The sequence below is a fragment of the Globicephala melas genome, chromosome 1 (assembly GCF_963455315.2).
Source record: "Globicephala melas chromosome 1, mGloMel1.2, whole genome shotgun sequence".
NCBI classification, from domain to species: Eukaryota; Metazoa; Chordata; class Mammalia; order Artiodactyla; family Delphinidae; genus Globicephala; species Globicephala melas.
The window spans coordinates 186,483,883-186,506,970 of NC_083314.1; the positions used below are offsets into that span (position 1 = coordinate 186,483,883).

At 58.0% G+C, this 23,088-nt stretch overlaps 1 protein-coding gene across 1 annotated transcript; it reads left to right on the forward strand.

Annotated features, from left to right (window-relative positions):
• The first annotated feature begins 357 nt into the window (after nucleotides 1-357).
• TTC34 (tetratricopeptide repeat domain 34) lies at nucleotides 358-22,316 on the forward strand. The gene is made up of 8 exons (XM_030865856.2): nucleotides 358-1,138; nucleotides 9,099-9,945; nucleotides 11,353-11,578; nucleotides 12,751-12,955; nucleotides 13,847-14,013; nucleotides 17,798-18,068; nucleotides 18,838-19,052; nucleotides 21,789-22,316. Exons 1-8 carry the CDS (start codon nucleotides 358-360, stop codon nucleotides 22,314-22,316), a joined length of 3,240 nt encoding a protein of 1,079 aa, XP_030721716.2.
• Nucleotides 22,317-23,088: the final 772 nt, after the last annotated feature.

The following is a 23,088-nucleotide window of genomic DNA, read 5'->3' on the forward strand; positions in this document are numbered from 1 at the left end:
TCCGGGGTCAGATGTCCACAGAGGGCCCATTGCTGAGTGGGCCCATTCTGCAGAAGAGGAAGCTGAGACCTAGAGGCAAAGAGCCGGCTGGGGGCCCGGCTTGGGAGGCGCCCCAGCCCCACGGAGACGCCTGCAAGGCAGGCACTGCCATACCCCTTAACGGTTGAATTCACCCTGCCTTCACTCGGGGGCTCTGCGCTGGCCCTGGGGTCTCCACGGGGAGGGGCAGGAAGCCTCTCTGGAGCAGGGCTGGGAGGCCGTAGGGCAGGTGGGCTGCCGGCCACCCACGCACTAACCACGCTCCCCCCTCCAGGTGCTGTGAGGACCGGACATGGGCCCATCTGAGGCGTGGGCGTGATGTCGGCCCAGGAGCTCGCAGCCTGCCTCTGCTGGCAGGGGGACCGGCACCTGGCCCAGGGGGAGACACCACTGGCCACCGCCTTCTACCTGGCTGCCTTCAGCTGCCACGCCCCCTCGGCCTTGCGGAGCGTCCGAGCTGCCCTGGCCGGGGCTCGGGGGCCCCCCGTGGTGGCCACGCTGGAGGCCTGGTGCCGAGGTGACAGCCAGATCCCGGCCATCCACTGGGACGGCATGGCGGTGGTCTCTCTGACGGGGACCCTGGCCCGCGCCTTCCTGGCCACGCTCTGCCCCGACCACCCAGCTGCAGCCCTGCACTCCCTGGCGGGCCTGCTGGCCCACGGGTACCACGGGGAGGTGGTGCAGCGCTGCGGGGCCCTGCTGGACGCTCACTCCCAGCAAAGTCTGGAGCTGCGGCTGACCCGTGCCCTGGCCTGGCTCCTGTCCGGGACACAGGTGGACGCCGGGGTGGCCGACTACCTCCAGGCCTTTGCAGCCAGCGCCGACCGGGTGGTGGCCTTCGTTCACACCCACCAGCAGCCCTACCTCCCCGCTGTGGTCAGCACCCTCCAGGACTACATCTCGGGATGCCAGGAGGCTGGGGACGGTGCCAGCCAGCAGGAGACCGACTGTCGGAGACTCCTGGCAGCCCTGGACCCTGTGGGCACCTGGAGCAACACCCCGTCGCCCGAAGCCCTGCTCCAAGGTGGCAGGTATGAGGACTGCCAGGCGGCCTGCAGCCGGGCCCTGGAGGCCGCCTCAGCGGGCAGCAGACCCCAAGGTAGGCGTGCCCTCCACACCCCCTAAGGGCCGGGGCAAAGGTTGCTCTCACCATCGCTTCACTGCATGGTTAAGTCCTGCTTATGGTGGGGGTGGGAGTTGTGCTGGTGCTGGGGACACCACAGTGACAAAACAGAAAGACCCCTGACCTTATGTAGCACCAAGAAAAGAAGCAAAACAAAATCTGTGCTTTGAAAAATGGACTGTGAGAGGTGCTGCTCTAGCCTCATGGCCAGGGAGGGCTTCTTGGAGGAGGTGTCGTTTGAGCTGAGACTGAAGGATTCCAGACAGCAGAAACAGAATGTGAGAAAGTACTTGGGGTTCCTTGCCACTGAATGGAGCCAGAATAGCTGGCGGGGGCGGCGATGGGGGCAGAGGGAGCCGGGAGATGCTAAAGACAGTAGCGGTGGCTAAGCGCTCCTGGCCTTGAAAGACTTTGGACTTTATCCTCAGGGCAGCAAGAAGCCATGGGAGGGTTTCAAACTGTGGAGTGAGGTGCTCTGATTTGCATTTTTAAAGTTTCCTCTGGCTCTTGTGCGCAGAATGTGCCACGGGGGCCAGACTGAGAACAGAACCTGCTGGAGGCTGGAGCGCGGTCCAGGTCTGAGTTATCACTGAGACAGAAACGACAAGACTGTGGCCAGATGTAATGATGGGGAGAGGACGGGGGCGTAAAGGAGGTTCCGCAATGATTTTAAGAGCTCGCCCTCAGCAGCTGGATTGCAGAGGCCGGGGAGGAGCGGACGGGAAAGGGGGCACCAGGGGCTGGAGACACCCCCAGTCTGAGATGACTCTCCTACCAGGCCCCTTCGCTGTGTCCGCCTTCACGGCGGGGGCGGGGGCAGTGGGGCGTGTGGTTGGGAGCGTGCGGGAGCCACACGCCAGCCGGCAGCCACACTCCCGGCTCCCTGCCGCCTCTCCACCTCCCCGTGCGCAGGTGAAGGTGGTGGCCACGCCCACTTCTGAGGGTTGCTGTGCAGATTCAGTGAAATTGTGTATCAAGCCCTGAAAATGTTGTCACCCGCTAAGCGCTCCCCAAAAGTGTCCCTTGAGCCCCTCAAGTGGACGTGTCATTAGGCAGCTGGACACAGGAGCCAACTCATGAGATGAGTGGGGGCTTGGTCTGAAAAAGGGGTTTGGGGATCATTCACACAAGGAAGGGATTTAAAGTCAAGGTCTAGATCGGGAGGGAGCTCGGGAGAGAGTGGGGCAGCCGGACACCTAGAGGTGGGGGGCAGGGGCCTGCCATTCACTCAGTGGGCGGAGCCACTGTGCGGGTTTGATAGCATTTTCATTGCATCCACACAGCACCCCTCGGAGGCGGGTGCAGGCACATCCCCACGTGCCCGTGGGGCCGCCAGGGGCGCACAGGGTGTTCACAGAAGCTGCAATTTGACCCCCGGGTGCTCCTAACTGCCCACCGCACTGCTCTCCACCAAAAGAGGACCCAGCAAAGCGGACAGGAGGACAGGAAGAAGGCGGAAGCTCAGGGGCCTGCAGGGCAGTGACGAGGGTGCTTGCGAGATAAAGAGCTGCACCGCGCTCAGAGCTGCCTCAGCTGAGTCCACGTGGAGGGCGGGCCGCGTCTGTGTGTCCCGCGAGGCTGTTGGCGACCCCAGGGTGAGAGGGGGGCCAGACAGAACTGAAAACGGAGCGGGCCAATTTCTTTCTGGAAATATGCCAGACCAGATACGCTGAAACCCTCCTGCTATAAATTACCTAGAAACGCTCGAGTCACGAAGAATCCTGAGTAGGAGACCCTTGGTGCCCACAGCACAGACAGGCAGCGGCCTGTGCGCTGGGGGCGCTCAGCACCCCCTGGGTGGAGGGCGTCTTCCACTTCAATGGCCAGATAAGCCCCTGCAGAGACCCAGAATCCCCAAAGAGCTGCAGCCTTGAGGAACAGTGTTCTAGAAAAACTCTGCTCCACCCCACCCCCACTCCCAGAGACTGCAGGAAGCTTGTCTGTCCCGCCTGGGCTCTGCAGCGACAGGCGAGCCTTCACTATGGATCGCTGCATTAATTAGGACAGAGTCACTTATGTCACTGGGAGTCACCTTATTATCCCCACCCACACTAGCATGGCTTACCATGTGAACAAATACATTCTCCTGTAACAAACTTTTTACAAATGTAGATTCCAATAACAAGTGCATTCGAATCTCCAGGTTACTTATCCAAAGTCCTTGGAAACATCGAACAAAACCTTCCATATTTGGGAATATGCTCAGCCCTTCTCAGTACGTGGACACACAAGGACACTCAGTGTATGAGGACAAGATACAGAACGAGAGTAGCTTTAACTCACGTCCTCCAGGGGCCTCAGTTCCCTGACTGCTTATCCTCTGAAAGTCCCCAGGGCAGCCGTCTCCAGTTCGTTCAAGGCTCCTCCTTAAGAGCTACTGGGGTAGGTGAGAGACAGAGCCATGGTTGCAGCTCCACCCAGCATGGAAGCAGAGTTCACTTGGCCTTGAGATTTGCTGGGACCAGCAGGAAATAGTGGAAGTGATGCCGTGTGGTTCTGGAGGCCAGGCTCCACCTCCATCCTCTTGCAACATTCCCAGTGCCCTGCAAGGAAGCTAACTAGTGAACCACGAGGGCACACACAGAGAGGGAGGCTCAGCCCACGGCCGACACCAGGGCCCCAGACATGTGAGTGAGGCCACCTTACCCCTCCTGTCCAGTCGAGACACCAGGTGGCCTTAGCCACAGGAGTGATCCCCAGTGAGACCAACAGAAGGACTGCCAGCTCAGCCCAAACTGAAAGAGAACAGCAGACAAATAGAAATGGTTGTCGTTTTAAGTCACTAAGTTTTGTGGTAGCTTGTTACACAGCAATAGTAGCTGATACAACTGCATACTGAGTCAAAGCATTGGTTTTTTTTTTTTTTTAATTTATTTTATTTATTTATTTTTGTCCGTGTTGGGTCTTTGCTGCACGTGGGCTTTCTCTAGTTGTGGCGAGCAGGGGCTACTCTTGGTTACGGTGCACAGGCTTCTCATTGCGGTGGCTTCTCTCATGGCGGATCACGGGCTCTAGGCGCGTGGGCTTCAGTAGTTGTGGCACACGGGCTTAGTTGCTCCACGGCACGTGGGATCTTCCCGGACCAGGGCTCGAACCCGTGTCCCCTGCATTGGCAGGCGGATTCTTAACCACTGCGCCACCAGGGAAGCCCAAAGCATTGGTTTTTGATGCATCCTTTAGCCAAAACTGAGTTGAATAATATAAGACTTATAGTTTTATGTTTCTGTAATAATGCAATTTACTACATTCATTAATGGAAGAAAGAAGAATATATTATCATTGCAATAAATTAGGGGAAAGTATTTTATAATATTTAACATCTCCAAGATGTAAACAACCAGGAATAGAAGAAAGCTTACTTAATTGCAAAAGATAAAATTTATCAAAACCAAAACATCGCACTTAATGTGATAGTTTAGAATCAAGAACATGGTGGCTGCCCACTCCCCCATTTATCCATCATTGCTCAGAGATGCTAGCCAAGGCAATGAGGGAAAAAAAATGTAAGACTAGAAAGGAAGAGATAAAGCAACCATTATTTCAGACTATATAATTAGCTATGTAGAAACACCAACAGAAACAACAAGAATGTATTAGATATAGGAATAGAATTTAGCAGGAGATACAAAAAGTATTTATGTTTATAGACACCAGCAACAAATAGAAACTTTATGGGTTTTTTGGTTTGTTTTTTTGTTTGTTTGTTTAAATTTTTTTTTACATCTTTATTGGAGTATAATTGCTTTACAATGGTGTGTTAGTTTCTGCTTTATAACAAAGTGAATCAGTTATACATATACATATATCCCCATATCTCCTCCCTCTTGCATCTCCCTCCCTCCCACCCTCCCTATCCCACCCCTCTAGGTGGTCACAAAGCACCGAGCTGATCTCCCTGTGCTGTGCGGCTGCTTCCCACTAGCTACCTATTTTAGGTTTGGTAGTGTATATAGATGCCTCTCTCTCACTTCGTCCCAGCTTACCCTTCCCCCTCCCCGTGTCCTCAAGTCCATTCTCTACGTCTGTGTCTTTATTCCTGTCCTGCCCCTAGGTTCTTCAGAATCTTTTTTTTTTAAGTTTCCATATGTATGTGTTAGCAAACTTTATGGTTTTAAAATACACCATTTACTGTAGCAAAAGAAAATAATTTATTTCAATGAGTCATATGACTTAATGGAGAACACTATAAAATTTATTAAAAGAGAATAAATTATACGTATATAAGCAGAGAGATAGTCACTGTCCATTGATAGGAACACTTGATATTATAATAGAAGGGCAAAGGACCCATAATAGACAAGACAAAGAAGAATGAGCAGAAGCAGAGCAGGAGGAGGAGGGGAGAGAGGGGGAGGGGAAGGGGGAGGAGGGGAGGGGGAGGGGGAGAAGATGCAGAAGAAGGTGGTGGCATAAGGATTTTCTCTACCAGTTAATACAAAGCTATGATAATCAATACAGAGGATATTGACTTAAGGGATAGATAGACTAATAAAACCAATAAGAGAGGTTAGAAGTAGACCTGTATTTGTCTGGAGCTTAATATGTGAGAGTGCGCACTGCAAATCTATGGGGAAAAGAGGACCGTGTTATCCACTGCATGGTGCTGATGCTCTACCTCTAACCACGCGCAAAAACAAGTAAATTCCAGGTGAATCATGTTAATAGCTAAGTTTTCCAGTTTCTAAGAGAAAATATGAGAGAACATCTTAAGACTTCTGTGTACAGCTGGGCTTCTTAAGATACAAAAAAAGTGGAGGGGCTTCCCTGGTGGCGCAGTGGTTGAGAGTCCGCCTGCCGATGCAGGAGACGCGGGTTCATGCCCCGGTCCGGGAAGATCCCACATGCCGCGGAGCGGCTGGGCCCATGAGCCGTGGCCGCGGGGCCTGCGCGTCCGGAGCCTGTGCTCCGCAACGGGAGAGGCCACAACAGTGAGAGGCCCGCGTACCGCAAAAAAAAAAAAGAGAGAGAACAAAAAAAGTGGAAACGGTAAAGCAAAATTTGATACATTTGATTAAATTGAAAATTTTTAACTTCTGTTTTGCCCATAACTATGGAAAATGAGAGGAGAATCCACAACAGAAGAAAATATTTGCAAAATATTCAGTGGGCAAAAGATGAGTACCCAGAGTATTTGAAGAATTCCTACATATCAATAAGGGAAAAAAAAATCCAGTACAAGAATTGGCAAATGCATTTCCCAAAAGAGAAAACACAGATGGCTAATAAACAACGGGCGGAAAATATTCAACATCATAGTAATGATACAAATGCAAATTAAAACAATGAGACACCACTTTCTACCCAGCAGATTGGCTAGAAAGGTTTTTTAAATAAATGAGCCTTACCAGCACTCAGGAAAATGAAAATTAGAACAACAGTGGGGTAGCATTATAGCATTTTATATTCCCCCACTGCCAGATTTTCAAAATGTTTAAATCTAACAATAAAAGATTCTGGCTTTCAATAACGGTGAAGTAGCTGGACTAAACTGTGTGTCCCACATATAATTATAAACTTGGGGCAAAATATAAAATGCAAATAGTTGGCAACCGAACAGTGACCAAATGCAGGGAGAAACTGGAGACTGACCCCTACAAGATGAAGACTGTACAGGTAAGCTTTGCAGGCTTGCAGCGTGTTGCCTCCTTAATCCATGTTTTTTCCATGTAGGACAGAAAGTTGCCATTTTACTGGCTTGAGATATCACATGACAGAAGTTGGGGGTGAGAAAAGTGACTGTAAAGTTAGAAGGCAAATCCTGAAAAAGAGAGAGCCACATTCAAGGGGGAAGGGTGGTAAGACCCCAAATCTGTGTATGAAAGGCACTTAAATCCTCAGCTGACCACTGAACTGTACACACATGGGAGAGACTGGGTGGCCTAAGAAAGCAACAGCTGGAAGCTGCAGGAACTAATGGAGAGTTCAGCTGCTGTCCAATAAAGAAGGCAGAGAATCTGGAGTTTGATCCTAGCCAATTCAACTGCCTGCGGAAACAAAAATCAATTCTCTTCAGAGGAAGACAACTGAACCCAGAGTCTCTACAAAGAATCAACCAGATGTCTAGTGTACAGTTTAAAAAATTACTAGGCATGCAAAGAGACAGGAAAATAAAAGGTGAGCCACAGTCAGGAGAAAAAGAAGTCAACAGAAACTGACCTCCAGATGATCCCAGGGCCGCAATTAGCAGACTAAGGACGTTAAAGGACCTGTCATAAATATCTTCGAGGACTAAGGGAAAATATGGTCATAGTGAGTGAACAGTTGTGGCATCTCAGTAGATAGGTGGGGACTATAAAAAGAAAGAACCAAATGGAGATTCCAGAATTGAAAAACACAACTGAAATGGAAAAGTCAGAGCAGATTGGAGACAGCAGCAGAGCCAGTGAACTTGAGGTACAGTAGAAAGTACTCAATAGGAAGATCAGCAGGAAGGTGAGCAGAACCCTGGTGACCTATGAGACAATAGCTGGAAGTTTAACGCGTGCAACTGGAGTCTCAGAAACAGAGCAGAGAACACACTTCCATGTGGGTAAATAATAACCAGCCCCCCAGGCCCCATGGGCTCTCCATCTGCTGCAACTCCCTAGGATCCGTGAACTATTGCAAAAATCAGGGATACAGGTGTTTTCTTCAGGACTTAGTAAATGACGGGGAAGTCTCAAAGTTTCTTTAAATTTGGCCACCAGGAGTAGACTGGGTGACCTTGTTGTTGGTTGCTTGGTTGATCTCAGGGCACAAGATGCTTCTTTTAGTTGGCTATGTGCTGTGTTGTGACACTTACCCACAATGGCAACAGGGCAGGGCAGCAGCAGGTTTGCTTCCATGCAGACGTGAAGGCTTTGCCCTCTCCTGTTTCAGTGTAAAGGATTATTACTGTTGTGGCTATTGAGTTAGGTTATAAGGAGAAGATCTGAAGGAGTCTGTGCAAAAGGCACTGGAGTGGAGGTTCAGTGCCCCAGCACTGCGACTCGCCGGGCCCTGAGAACTCCCCTCCCCAGCAGCACTTTCCTGACCTATAATGCCATAAGGGTGGGCACCCATGACCTTGAGCTCCTACCAGCACTGGGTTTTCTGCGATTCCTTCAACAGCACGCACCTGCCTGGCAGGGATGGGGTGGCCTGGCTTTCTTCACCAGTCGGAAAGCCCCCATTCACACAAGCCCCAATTCACATGTTTACGCTGCTCGGATAGAAAGTATGGGGACGGTGGAGGTGAGGCCGCTGCTGATGGGAAAGCTCACTGAGTGACGCCACCCACCAGTCCTGGTTCCAGGCCTGGACACACATTAATCCATTCAGTCCTCGCAGCCCTGTGAACGGAGACCATCCTCGTTCCCACTATAAAGCAGAAAAGGAAACTGAGGCACGGCAAGATGCAGTAAATCCCCACGTTCCCCGCTCGTTAAGCGGCATTGGGCGCATCACCCCTCTTTCCGGAACCTGATGGGGTGATCTCATTTCAAAGACGTGGCCAGAGAAGCCAGGAAACAAAGATGCTGGCCCCTAAAACGTCACAGGCTCAGAACCTCAGCCCTGACCTGGGGGGCAGGGGTGGAGTGGGGTTGCTCTCAGAAGAGGGAACTCAGCCCTAAACTCCATCACTGCAAGTGCCAGGGGTGTTGTGACAAAATGCCCGGGGCTGCTGGGCTGGCTGTGAGCCCAAGTGGCGAGCAAGTGGTGAACCCAAGTGCTAGGTGAGCTGCTAGGGAGGCCCACCCTGGTTGCCCCCTTCTGAGCCTGCTCTGTCCCTGATGGGCTGAGGGCCTCCTGCCAGCACTCATCCTTCCGGTGCCATGTCCTGGGCTTCTGGGAGACTCAAGGAAATCGCCGTGAGAGGCTTCAGAAGGTCCCAGCACTGGAGGGCTGGGGTCTGCAGGTGGCTCCCCTGGAGGACGTGGCCCAACAGGCAGGACCAACACCTCTGTCCTCTCTCCAGGTGAGCGTCGGGCCACCCTGCTGGTCACACGCGCTGCCGCGACCTTCCTCCTGGACAGCGGGGCCCAGGACCTCCTTCGGGACCTGCACGAGGCCTTCTCCGAGAGGCCCTCAGGAGCGCGGAGGCAGTTAGAGGCCGTGCTCTCGGCCGGGGACCGGGAGCGTCTGCGGGCGCAAGTGCAGGAGGCCGCGGACGTAGGCTTCGCGCGCTTCCAGGAGACCGTGCGGAGCCGCCCCGAGCTCCGCGAGGACTCGGGCCGCGAGCTGCTGGCCCCGGTGACCCGCGCGCTCCGGGTCCTGTGGCGCGTGGCACCGCCCGGGGCGCGCCTGGCACTGGGCACCCGGCTGGCCGAGTGCCTGCTGCTGCGGGGGGACGCGGTGGGCGCTCGGGCTCTGTGCGAGCGCTTGCTGCGGCCCTGGAGCACCGGGGACCGTGCGCGGGACCGGGCCGGGGACCGCGCGCCCCTGCTGGCGCTGCGCGGCTTCTGCGCGCTGCACGCCGGCGACGCGGGGCGCGCCCAGGAGGACTTCCAGGCGGTGGTGGAGCTGGGGCCGCCGCACCCTGGTAGCTGCGTGCGAGCCCTGTGCGGCCGCGGGCTGCTGCGGGTGCTGGCGGGCAGTGCGTTCCTGGGCGCGCTGGACTATGTCACCGCCTGCCGCCTGCGGCCCGAGGAAGCTCTGCTTGTCACAAAGGCCTACGTGCCCTGGAACCAGCGGGGGCTGCTAATGACCGTGCTGCGGGAAGAGGGCCGCAGGATGCTGCAGCGGAGGCCGGAGCCGGGATCCGAGAGCGCGCCAGGCCGCAGGAACAAGGCTGCGGAGACCGACAGCCGCGCTGCGCAGGAAGGGTAAAAACTAGACCCGTGCACGCCCGGGGCTGCCGCTTCATTCTGGTCTCCTCCAAGTTAGTCGCGGTGTGTTTCCTACTACCTTACAGTAAACTGAGGCAGGGAGCTGCCAGGTGATTTCCTTAGATTTAGCGCCGGGGCCCGGATCTTAGGACCCTCGGTCCCAAAGGGCAGGATGCATTATGGACTTAGTTGTCAACGAAGATTAGAAACGCAAAAACGGGAATGAAAAAATAGAACTTACCTGTCATCCCACTGTTACATTTCCTTGTTGTTCCTTGTTACATTTCCTCAGTGTTACATTTCCTCCTCCTTGTGCGTATGGAGTCCACTAAACTGAATTTGTGCTCTGTGTGCAAATACATCCCACCTGTTCTACTCCCTAGATCATGAACACTTCTTTGGTCCCTAGATACGTTTCTTGGGCAGCCCCATAGCTCATCCTGTGAACGTGCCATCAAGCCTTCGGGCTCCAGGGCGTCTGCTCTTAGTTATAACGCATCCCGGGTAATCTCCAGCCTGTGCAGTGTTCTGTGCTACGGATGGAGACAGAGGTGGAGCTCCTGGGTCAGAGAACACAGCCCCCGCGAGGCCCTTGACTTTGGAGCTGCCCAGCTGCCCATCAGTCCACACGCTCCAGCCCTCACGCTCCTTTCGCAAAATTCTTTGCCAGCCCAGTGGGTGAACCTGCAGCTGTTTTGACTTGCATTTCTCTGGTAGCTGGGAGGTGGCAGGAAGGTGTTTTAGCAAAGCTAAAAGCACTGAGCTGAGGGGCCCCTGGGGGGGGGGGGCATGTTTGACGTCAGCCCCCTCGCCCCTACACGCACGCACAGGCACGCACGCACGCACGCAGGCTTCCTCAGCCCCCTAGTTCCTTAATTTGCATTGCTTTGATTTGATGCTGAGGAGGAACTTTCTTGTAAGAGATTTGGGGCCCTTTATATCTTTTCTCTCTGGGAACTGTCAAATTTGAGGCTCCGGCCCCTTTTCCCAGTGGGAGCTCCTTCTCATTCCCAAGAGGGCACCCTGGGTGTTATCCAGCTCTGCCTACGGCACCCCTGAGCCGTGCAAGGCCACTTTTATCCTGTTTTTACAGAAAAGAAAGCTAAGGCAGGGTTGGCTGGGAGTCAGCATACAGCCTCGGTTTCTCATCTGTAAAATGCCCACCCTACGGGGTGGGGGAGAATGGGGGGGATGAGGGCCAAGGGCTGTATGTCGGAAAGGGCAGCCGTGCGCTCTGGGGATGGCACGAGGGCCCTTCCAGCAGGAACCTGGTCTCTGAGGCCCGCGGGAGGGGCGCTGCCTGGACCAGGTGCAGGGATAGGATTTGCCTGCAGCCTGCCTCCCTGGGCAGGTGAGAGGGGTGTAGCACAGGGGTCAGCCCTCTCCCAGCTGCTCTCTCCACAGGGACGCCCGTGGCGTGTACCAGCTGGCCATGCTCCTGATGGAGCTGGACACGGAGGATGAGGCTTCGCGCCTCCTGGCGGCCGATGCCCTGTACCGCCTGGGCCGCCTGGACGACGCCCACAAGGCCCTGCTGGTGGCCCTCTCCCGAAGGCCTCAGGCAGCCCCTGTGCTGGTGCGGCTGGCCCTGCTGCAGCTCCGGAGGGGCTTCTCCTATGATGCCAGCCAGGTGAGGGGGCCCCGGTGGGCCACGGCAGGACAGATGGAAACAGGGCACAGCTCTGTGGAGGGCACCAGGCCTCCACCGGCCCTCGCTCAACACCCTGCAGCCCTGCAGCCCAGAATTGAGAACAGGCAAAGCTTGTCCCAGCCCCGGTTCTGCCACCTCCAGCAGGTGCCTCACCTCTCTGACCCTCAGTCTCCCCGTCTGTGCCCTGCTGTTCCAGGTTCTCATGAGAATTAGCTGCAGCAGGTACCCCAGGGCCCAGCAGGTCTCCAGCGTGCAGTGGCGCTCTGTATTTGCTTTTCGTGTGTTGTGAGGAAAAAGGGCCATGAGTTGAGTGTAAGCAGAGCTTAGTCCCAAGTAAACTAGGCTTGGAGGTAGCCCTGTCCCGGGGAGGGGCAAGAGCAGAGGAGCCCCAGGCCCTCAAGCCCTGCTTGCCTCCCCTCCCTCAGGTGTTATGAGGGCTTCCTGTTGGAACGCGGCAGAAGATTATGTTCCAGGGGCAGATCCAGGCTTTGGGGCAGGGCTGTGGGGCCTGTCAGCTTCCCTCTTCCGCTCTGGCCTGGTTTGGGTTCCGGTCTCCCTGAGCTGGGCCATAGGGGTGGGAGGGAAGGATGGTCTGGGACCGGCGTCCGCACAGGTGCAGCCAGCAGGGGCAGCATCGGGCAGGCGTCTGTGAAGTTATGTCTCCCCGAGGGTCTCGCTCCTCCCAGAGCAGGGATTGATTCCAGGGCTTCTGCTCTGCACCTTCCGAAGGACTCCCTGGGCCCTCTGTCACTTTACGACTTGAAAGCCCCCTTTCCCCACACTTCTCAGACCTGTGGCGCATGGGCCCGTGAGGCGAGGCGAGGTCTCCATGTCACCGAGAAGGAGGCACGGCTCAGGGACACTGGGACCGCCCCCCCCCCCCCGCCCCAGCTCCCGACACTCAGCAGAGGAGCAGCCCAGAGCGGGGCCCACACCTCCCGACCCAGTTTTCCCTGTGCTCAGCTCGGGCAACCTGCAGTCCCTGCCCCATGAGCCACGCCCACGAGCCACGCCCCCACGAGTCACGCCCCCCCACAAGCCGCGCCCTTGCGGGCTGCATCCCTGAGCCACACCCCTGCACGGAGGATGGGGGTGGACTGGTCCAGCCTGGGGCACAGGGAGGACCAGTGGTGACGCCCCTGCGCCTGCAGCTGGTGAAGAAGGTGGTCCAGTCTGGAGACACAGCCTGCCTCCAGCCCACCCTGGACGTCTTCCGCCATGAGGACCGCCAGCTGCTACAGGGCCACTGCCACGCGAGGGCCCTGGCCATCCTGCAGACACAACCAGGCGGTGCCGAGGGCAGAGCCCACACCAGGGAGGCCATTGCCTACCTCTCTCTGGCCATCTTTGCTGCAGGTAGGAGCCGCCCTCGTTCCTCGTTCCTCCGGGGCCCCCACCCTGTGCCAGGTGCCCAGGGGCAAGGGGCGCCTCTGCCATGCGGGGGAGGGGGTGTGGTCAGGCACCAGGGAGTCTGAGCATGTGCTTGGCTCAGGGGCGTGGCGTGCTCCCGGCCGCTCACTGCAGCGAGCGCGCTAACGCCTAGGAGAGGCCCGACCAGCTGGGAACTGAGCTGGGACCCGAGCTGGGACCCTCTCCTCAATCCTGGGCCACCATTGCTCACACCCAGGGCCCCGAGGGTGGGAGGGCCAGACTCAGACGAGGCCCTTCTCCCAGCTCAACCCCTCTCCCTCCATCCGTGGGGGATGAGGGCCCCAGCCCCCGAAGCCCTTCTTAGGAATAGCGGGGGCAGCTCTGTGTGTGTGCGCCTGGTCTCCCCGCTCGCCCAGCCCACCCACCACGCCCTGCCCTAGCCACAGGAGGGTCAAAGAGTTGGGCCTTCTCAGCCTGGCACCTTCACGGCTGCAGCCATTCTGTGACCTGCCCCGTGGACCCTTCCCCCCACCCCCGCCCCTCGCCTGGCCTCACTTCAGATGCAGCTGCAGTGCCCCCACCTCTCAGAAGCCCCCTCGGACTGTCCACCAACCCTCCCAGATGCCACCCCTCCTGGCTGAGCTCCCCGTGTCCCTCAGCCAGGGCCCCTGGATCAATCCAGACTGCTGTTCCCTGGTGTGCTGTGGTGCCCAGCAATCTGGGAGCTCCCTAGGTGACCCGAAAGCCGCTGCACCCCCTCCCGCTGCCCCTTGGAGCACCAGGGCAGGTGCAGTAACTCCTGGATGAGGGCAGACACACTGACCCTGGCCGTGCCCAGCCGAGGTCACATCTTGACGCCACACCCCCTTCCTCCAGGGAGTCAGGCAAGTGAGTCCCTGCTCGCCCGCGCCCGCTGTTACGGGTCCCTGGGCCAGAAGAAGACGGCCATGTTCGACGTCACCTCCGTGCTAAGGGCTGAGCCGAGGAACGTGCAGGCGCTGTGCGGACGGGCGCTCTTGCACCTGGCCCTGGACCAGCAGAAGGTACGGGCCCACCCTCCCCACCTGGGGCTGGGCAAGTGGGGGTGCCCAGGGTAGGCGCTGCCCTCCTTCTCAGCCCCCCAGAGAGAGGAAGAAGGGCCAGGCCATCTGAGCGTCAGTCATCAAACCCCCGCCGGTACCGGGGCTCACGGGAGCCTCACCATCACATCCCCGGTTTGGGGGAGTCTTTCCCTTCCGTCTGCAGAGTCCCCGTGCCCCCCACCCCGCTTCAGTCGGCATGGATTGATGTGCAAAGCCTCAGGAGTACTAGGGGGCCCCCACCTTACAGTAATGAGACCTCCGCTGCCCCCTGGGTGCCACTCTGAGCTGTCTACACAGGGCCTGCGGATTTGGGTGGCCAGCGTGCAGGGGCAGGGGTGGGAGGCGGTCCATTGCAGGCCCAGGGCAGGCACCCTCCAAAGGGAAGACGTGCAGCCACAAACCAACAGCCCTGGACAAGGGCACTCTGCAGCCAAGGGCGATGTCGTTGGTGAATAACTGAAACCGATTGTCTGCCCTGATGCTTCGCTGGGCCAAAGTACAGCCCAGAGGTGTCCTCCCTGCCAGGTTTCTGAATTTCTTAAGGGTTGGGATCTTAGGAGACAAGGAAAAATGATCCAAGATGCCACTGGGATGACGGCACCTCAAGATGGTGTTTCTGCCTGTCAGGGTGTCTGTGTTTCCCCCAAGGGCCCTGGCAGCCTGATTTCTGTTCCAGCCGGGCACACGCCTGTGCTTGGGAGCCCAGCCCTATGCAGGCCCCTTCCTGTGCTGGGAAAGCACCTGTAGTTCTCGGGGACAAGCCCATTGAACAGAGGTGGGGTTCGGCCAGGAGGGCCCTACTGCAGGAGGCGGACCCCTTGGAACCCACCCCTGGGTGACCTCGACATGCCAGCAACTCCCCCGAGAGGCGCCTCAGAAACAGCCCTCCCGCCGCTCTGTCCAGGGCAGCAGGGCACGTGGCAGGGAAGGTCAGCCTGGGTGTCTGTGAGTCGCATCGTCACACCCATGAACTTCCTCCTCCTGGGGATGGGCTGAGGCCAAGCACCGCATACCCTCTGGCCCTTCACAAGAGAGGAGCTCTGAGCCAGCCCGCCAGGTCCAGAATCCAGAGCCCTGCTCCCCCGCCTCTAGCTTTCTGAGCAGGCCCTGCAACACCTCTGAGCCTTGTTTCAACATCAGTAAAATAAGGGGGGGCGGGGAGCAGTGCTTGTTCAAGGCCATCCATGCTCAGCCTTGAGGGGGCTGCTTATTCAGTGCTGTCAGATGCTCAGCGTGGTGCCTGGTCCCTAATGAGGGCTCCATATGTGGCAGCTGGAATCCCCATGAGTCAGCACAGACTTGGACTTTCCAAGCTGATCAGGTGTACCACTGGCCAGCACCAGGGTCACGTAGGGCCCAGGTCACAGTGTAGGAAGGATCGGAGAGGACCGTCTTCCCATCCACCCATCTAAGGGCTCTGTCTCTCCAAGACCTTCATCCCCCACACACCTGCTCCAGGAGAACCCCATCGCTGGACTTTAAAAGTATCTAGGCACACTTCCAGTGCTGGCTAGGAGAGGGTAACTGGTGTTGGGCTGCTGAAAACAAAATATCTGGATAAAATACATGACAACTGTCTTCAGGCCCTGAACAACAGGCAGTGGAGAACTGCCATCCCGGAGGAAAGGGGAACCGCACCAGGGGAGTCCAAGGGGAGCCCCGCGATAACCTTTCTTCCTGGGAAGGCTTTCCCATTACTGCACGCGGAGGTGGGGCAGTCAGCTTGCTGAGCTGAGGAGGCAGAGACTGGGGTTCCAGGCTGCTGCAGTCGCTGGAATTTGCAAGGAAGGGCAATGGAGAACATGGGGCTGTGCAGAGAAGTCTTCATGGGATTCCAAGTGGTTCTTGTCTGAGTCTGGGCTGCACATGCAGGGGCCCAGCAGAGCTCACCCGTGGCAGGAGATGTTGGAATTCTGACCCTGCCAGAGCAGAGACCTTTCTGAACACCTTGGGCGCTTAGCTGAGACCACACCCTAAATAAAGGTCATATCTTAGGACTAAGTTCAAAACTGAAATGGACCTGCCCTCACAAGGAACAAAACCAAGTCCAGCAGAACCAAAATGACCCACCAGAATAAAACACAACCTCCTTTATGAGAGGGTGACATAGTGCAGACTCTCTACAATGTACCATCCACAATGTCCAGCCCCAAATCAAAAACTGCTAGACACACAGAGAACCGGGAAATGTGGCCAACAGTAAGGAAACTAAGTACTCAATAGAAACAGATGTTCGTCTTGAACAGCCACCTGAAGATGGCTCAGATGCTGGAATTGGCATACAAGGATGCTAAAACAGTGATTGTAAACATGTGAAGAACTTCAAGGAAAATGTTTTCATAATGAGTGAACAGATGGGGAATCCTAGCAGAGAAATGGAAACTATAGAGAAGAATCAAGTGGAAATTCTGGAGCTGAAAAGTATATCTAAAATTTTAAAAATTTACCAGATGCGCTTAACAGCTGGTTGGAAATTGCCAAAGAAACGGTTAGTAAAATTGAGGATGGACCAACACAAATCATCCTGTCTGAAGAACAGAGGGGAAAAGGACTTTTTCCAATGAAGAGGGCTTCAGTGACCTCTGGGATGATTCCAGGCAGTCCAGTATACATATAACTATAGTCCCAGAGGAGAAATAATGGGGCAAAAATATATGTGTGTATGTATATGATGTATATGTATATGTATTTGAAGAAATAATGGCAGAAAATTTTCCAAGAAGCTCAACAAATCCCAAGATGATAAACACAAAAAGAACCACACCTAGGCACACCTTGATCAAATTTCTGAAAACAAAAGATAAAGAGAACATATTCAAGGCAGCCAGTGGGAAAAAGAAACATTACATACAGCAGTATGAAAAGATGACTGACTTGTCATAGAAACGATGGAAGCCAGAAGACAATGGAATGGTGTCTTTAAAGATACATATTTTGGGGACTTCCCCAGCAGTCCAGGGGTTAAGACTCCACGCTTCCACTGCAGGAGGCACGGGTTTGATCCCTGGTCAGGGAATTAAGATCCCACATGCCATACAGCAGGGCCAAAAAATAAAGGTACATGTTGTCAGCTTATAGGACAACTGCCAACAACTGTTAGAGGCAGAGTTAAAAGGCCAATGGAGGAACTAAAATGAAATACTAAAACTATTCAGTTAACCCAAAAGAAGGCAGAAAGGGAGGAAAAAAAACAAAACAAAAGACCATCCAATAGGAGGTCTAGAAAACCAATAGGAGGGTGGACCTGAAGATGACTCCATGGCTTCCGACTGTTGGCCAGGTCAGAGGTCAGATGCAAATGGCTCACCAGGGTCAAGGCTCTCCTAAAGGGGCCCAGCCTCCCCCCTGGCCTTGTGTGCTTCCACAGCACAGTCAGGGCCTCTAGACTCCTCCCCCGCCACTCCAAGCTGCACACTCAGCCCCTGGCCCGTGGCCCTTCTGGTACCAGCCCAAGCCCACCTCTGTGCCATAGCGGGTTCTTTATCAGTGTGGCTCTTCTGGGGTTCCAGACCGTTTCCCCCGTCCAGAACTCTGATACGCTTGCCTCAGTTTCACCACGCCCTCCATGAATGCTCACCATACGGGCCCTCACGTTGGCTGACCCCCATTCCTACCCCATGCTGGGAGGGCAGGAGCTGGGCCCTCTGCCCATTCTGGTGTCGCCAACACCCGGCATCAGGAGGAACACGACAGATACCCAGCTGGGGCCACTTCTGCCACCCACCCTGGCCTCCTCCCCTTGCAGGAGGCTGTGGACGACATCCTGTCGGCTCTGAGGCTCAGCCCAAGAACGGCGGTCCCTGAGATCCGCTCTCTGAAGCCAGAGGTCCAGGCCCTCATCACGCAGGGCCTCTCATCCCGCTGCCGGGCCCTGTTGATCCAGCTGCCGGGCACAGGGGCCCGCCTGAGCAACGAGGACACACAGAGCCTCCTGGCCGCGGGGGAAGCACTGATCGAGATCGATGCCGCGCAGCCCAGCTGGCACATCCTCCTGGCAGACGTGCTGGCTGCAGCGGGTATGTGTCAGCTCAGACACGCAGAACATGGGCGTCTGTCCCTGTTCCTCCCACCCCTGGATCCTTTTCTTTAAAATGGGAGAAAGAGACTCAGGACTCTGGGTTGTAAGGTCCCTTCCAGCCTGAATCCCAGGACCTGGTCCCCGTATGAGTCCTCCGTGTGGCTTTACCCACCAGGAGGTGAGACAAAGGAGTGATTTGGGGTTTCGTAAAAGGCTCAGATGCTCAGGCCTCCTCATTAACTCATGCGTGTATTCAGCAGATGTTTACTGAGTGCCCTGCTCTAGGTGAGATTGTCTTAGGCCCACATGTGTCGGTCTTCCCTGCAAAACCTTGAAAATATTCCAGCACTAATTTGAAAGGGAGACCTCTCTGCAGCCTGCGTTTCACAGGCCTGTCATCATCACTTGCAAGCCTGTGAGATGCCCCCACCAAGGCCTTCAGGGCCTCCGGGGCTGCTCTAATCCCATGCAGCCCTGCTCAGGTCCTTGCAGTGACCATGGTGAGGGGGCTTAGAGTCCTGTTACTCCACCTGGGGGTCGAAGAGTGTAGTGACTGCCCCCAAGTCGAGGGGCTGGGTCATCAGGTGAGTCCGTGTGAGCGACATGGTGTCACCGTGCCCCTCTGCTCCCTGCTCCTTCCTTCTGGTGCTGAGCCCCTCCATCAGCCAGCCACTCTCAGAGCCAGCACCAAGAAAGGCTGAACGGGGCTTCCCAGTGGCCCCCCTGCCCCAGCTCCACCCTGACTGTCCTTCCCCAATCCCTGACAGGCAGCTTTGAGAAGGCCGGCGCCCGCCTGCAAAAAGTCCTGCACCTGGCCCCTGCATCAGAGGCGGCCCGGGCCCGGCGTGGCCTGCTCCGGCTCAAGAAGGGTGATGTGCCGGCCGCCACACAGGACCTGCAGCGTCTGGCAGAGACAGACGCCCAGGACCTCGGCTTCCTGCTGCATCTCCTGGAGAACTCGGAGAGGCAGAGCCTCGCCCAGGTGGGCACAGCACCCCACGGAGGCCCCAGCCCAGCCCCTCTCCAGCACCTCGGGTGGGAGACCCCCAGGCCCGGGGCTCCGGGTATGCTAACTCCCCGTGCGCCTGATCTCACTTGGACATGGGGTGGGATGGAGGTTCAAGCGGGAGGCACCCAGATCTGGCCAGCTCAAGCCCTGACACCCCCAGAGACCTCAGGGCTTCTTTACATGAGGCGTACAAGCCACAGCTGACTCGGGGTCTGGGAGAGGGAGGGGGCCCCATCCTCAGAGCCAGACTGAGCCAGGCAGGAACACCTGGCCCTCGTTGAAGCCCACCCCAGCCCCAAGGTCAGGCCAGGATAGGTGTGTCCCTCCCCGTGAGCGCGTGGGTGGCGGGCCAGCTCCTGCCCCTCACGAGCTGAGAGGGACCCTGAAGGGATGTTGGGCTGCGGCTGCTGCCTCCTTGGGTGGGTGATTGTTCCACTGCTCATCTGACAAGAGCAAAGAGCACCTTCCCCCAGGCCTTGGGTGGAGCCACTGCCCTCACTGTGGCCCTGGCAACTTAGTGGTGGGGGGGGGGGACTGTTTCGGGGGAGGGGGAGTTCACTTCAGAGAGTGAAAGTGTATGGAAGACCCTGAGACAGGGCAGTGGGGGTGTGAGGCGGCCCTGGAGGTGAGACCACGGTGGCGACAGGTACGCCAAGGCAAAAGCCTGGAGGCAGGAAAGATCTCAGTGTTCAGGAAACAGGTGGGCAAAATGCAGCTGGTGGGGGAGTGCAGGGGGAGGGGCTTGGGGTGGTGGGCAGAGGGAAGGGTGTCCTCCGTCCTGGTCTGGCCACCTTATTCCCTTCACTTGCTGGAGGCAGGAGCAGGAGAGGCAGGGCTTTGGAGGGGGTGGGCGCTGAAGGGACCAGCAGGTTGGAGTGGGGCGGGGCCAAAAGCATCAGCCGGTGAATCAAAGCCCTGCGCGGCCTGGGGCACGTGCTTCACCTCCTTATGCCTCCGTGGGCTCTATCACTCAGGGTCCTTCAGGAAAACGAAAACCGCACTAGGCGTGTCAACGACGGGGTCAGTAGGGGAGTTGGCTAAAATGAGCGTTAGGGACGGAAGGAGTGAAGCGAGCAATAGGTCATGCAGGGGGGCACAGCCCTCGTAGGGCTGAGGGGGCCAAGAAGCGTGTTAACAAGGCCTAGAACTCAGAGGAGCGGCCGCGGAGCCCGGGGATGTCGGAGGAGGGGGCCTGGCTGGGGTCTCAGAGCCTTGAGGCGGGGGAAGGGGGGGCTCTAAGCTGGGAGCGGGGAGCTAGGTGAGCGTCTCTCGGTTCACAAGGCGGGGCTGGGCAGGGCTCTGTCTCTGAGTTGAAACGACGGCCTGGGCCCGGAGGAGAGCACTAGGCAGGGCCGCCTGGAGCCCCAGATTCGGTGCCGCGAGAATTCGCTCCACCTTGGCCGTGGCCGGGCGACGAGGGCCAACCCGGAAGTGAGACGGAAATAGTGGCGCCCCGTTTCCGGCGATAGTACGGCTGCACGGCCGGTGGCGCCGCACTTTTCCCCAGCTCCGGGAGGACCACGCAGAGCCCGTGGGGAGGGCGCTGCACGGAAAGGATGGGTCGCCGGTCCGCGTCGCACAGCAGGGCCGAACTGGCTCCAGCCCGGGCTCCGGCCTCCGGCCTCCCGCCAGCCTGTGTGCGCGGTCGGGCTGGTGGGAAGACAGGACCATGCGTTCAGCCCGCCGGGTGCTGGGTGCCCTGTGCTCTCCTGGGGACAGGCGGGGATCGGGGCGTTGCTAGTACCTGGCTGCATGGAAGAGGGAGGGTCTGGAATGTGCCCGTTCAGTCCGTGGGGGGCCACTGTGGGCTCTTGGCAGCAAGAGGAGACGAATGAGGCCACCGGATTTATCCGGGCCAGTTCGGCGGAAGAGGTAAGGCATTTTGGCAGGTTTGGGGAGTGGGCTTCAGTCACACTCAGAAAAGGAGAGTGAGCCTGGGGGCCAGAGGAGAGGCCTCGGCCCTCAGGGCTGCGCCATCCAGACGGGGGCAGCGCCATCCAGACGGGGGCAGCAGGGGACTCAATCCAGCAGTCCCCAGGGAGAGAAGTGCCAGGGCGGACAGCGCCCTCTGATCTCTGGCCTGGCCCTGCGGCATCCAGCGAGGCTGGGGCTGAGTCCACCACAGCCCTCCTGGACGCACCACTCTGCCCGTCCCTGGGGAGCGAACGCAACCCCAGCCCCTGGGTCATGCTGGCAGGCGCTGGCAGTGCAGGGGGCGCCCGGAGAGTGTCTCCCTGGCCTTGACTCCACAGGGCCTGCGGGAGCAGCTCATTGGTTAGCGAAGTGAGAAACACAGTAGCGCAAAGCAGACCCTGCTTTTCTGACCCCAGGCGCAGGGGGAGGCCCAAGGAGCAGGCTCAGCGGAGGCGGTGTTTGCTTCTGTCCTCGGGGCCAGGGCGGCCTCGGTGGGTGGGCAGGGCGGGAGGCTGGGAAGGGGAGGGGAAGGAGGAGGTCACCCCGGTAAGAGAAGCTGGGCCCGCAGGTGGGGCAGTAGGGCTGTGAGGAGGGGGAGGACGCCTTCTGAGGAGGGCCTGCCTAGGGAGAGCTTGCAGGGTGGAGGGATTGCAGCGGGTGCCTCCACGCTGTGCCTCCACCCCTTCCAGAGGGAGCGGGCAGCTTCTGCCTGGGGAACAAGCAGCGGCCAGCCCGTGAGGGGCCTTCAGTGTTCTGGGTTGACCTGACCTTCCTCCCTCCGTCCTCTCTGTGCAGGCCGCAGCCCAGGAAGCTGACACCCTCATGAACTCAGGGCAGCCCGGCCAGGCGCTGGGCTACTGCTCACTGGCCGTCCTGGCAGGTGGCGGTAGCGCCTGTCACCTGCGCCGGCGGGCTGCCTGCCTAGCCGAGCTACGGGAGTTTGGCCGGGCACTCGGGGACCTGGACCACGTGCTCCGAGAGGGTTCAGGGGACGGTGACCTCCAGGCACGGGTGGAGGACTTCTGCTCCCAGGGCCGCCTGCTTCTGAGCCTGGGGGACGAGGCCGGGGCCGCCGGGGCCTTTACCCAGGCCCTCAGGCTGGCGCCCGCCCTAGCCCAGAACAACCTGTGGCAGCGGCCAGGCCGGGCCCCCACTGCCCACGCGCTCCTGTGCAGGGCGCAGCGCTGCCTGGACGAGCAGCGCTACACAGAGGCCTGGACGGCAGCTGAGGGCGGCCTCCTGGTGGACCCGGAGCACAGCGGCCTGAAGAGACTGAAGGCGAGAATCCGGAGGGAGGCAGCCTCGGGCTGCCGGCTCCACTGAGCCAGCGCTCCCCAGGCCCAGCCGTGGGGCCCCCCTGTCGTTAGCATTTCTCGTCCGGACCCTGGGGTGCACCCCGCCCCCAGATCGGGGAGGTGCTCACCCACCCTCCCCCTCCTCCCAGTCCTGGGGTGGGCTGGTAACAACCAGCCTCGGGAAGCAGAGCGGAGAGCTCCCCGCTTGCCTGAGTCACCATCCCAGGAGGCTCAGACACCCTCCCCTCAACAGCAGCCTGGCCCCCAAAGCTGCGGCCCTCTTGGCCCACACGTGGGGCTCGGGCCTCAGAGAGCAGCCCCAGTCCTGTCTCTGGCTTGGGACCTGCAAGGTGGACGGGGTTCAGGCCGGCCCCTCGTGGCCCTGGGGAGACGGTGCCAGCCCAGGAAGCCCTTCTCCAGGTGTGAAGCAGCCCTTGACCCTGGCCTGACGTTTGGGCCAGCCTCCTGCAGGGCCTGGGCCCCCTCAAGGACAAAACTCCCAAGCTGGGTCCCAAACCCACGCTTTCATCAAGGTTGTTCTCCAGGGAACCCAGTGCCTCCTCCCCCACCTGCCGTGCAGAGCCCTCCGCCCCCCCGAGGGGCCCCTGATGAGCAGAGCAGCCAGACGTCTACTCGGCAGGTCTCCGGCGAAGCTGCCTGATGTCAAGGCGCTTCCTACGTGGATTAAACTGAGCCACCCCCGCTCACCAGTCTGCTTGGAAAACCTTCTCTCCTGGCGGGAGCGGAGAAGCCCACCCTTCTCCCATCACTGGGGTTTCAAAGAAGCCAGGTCCGAGTTA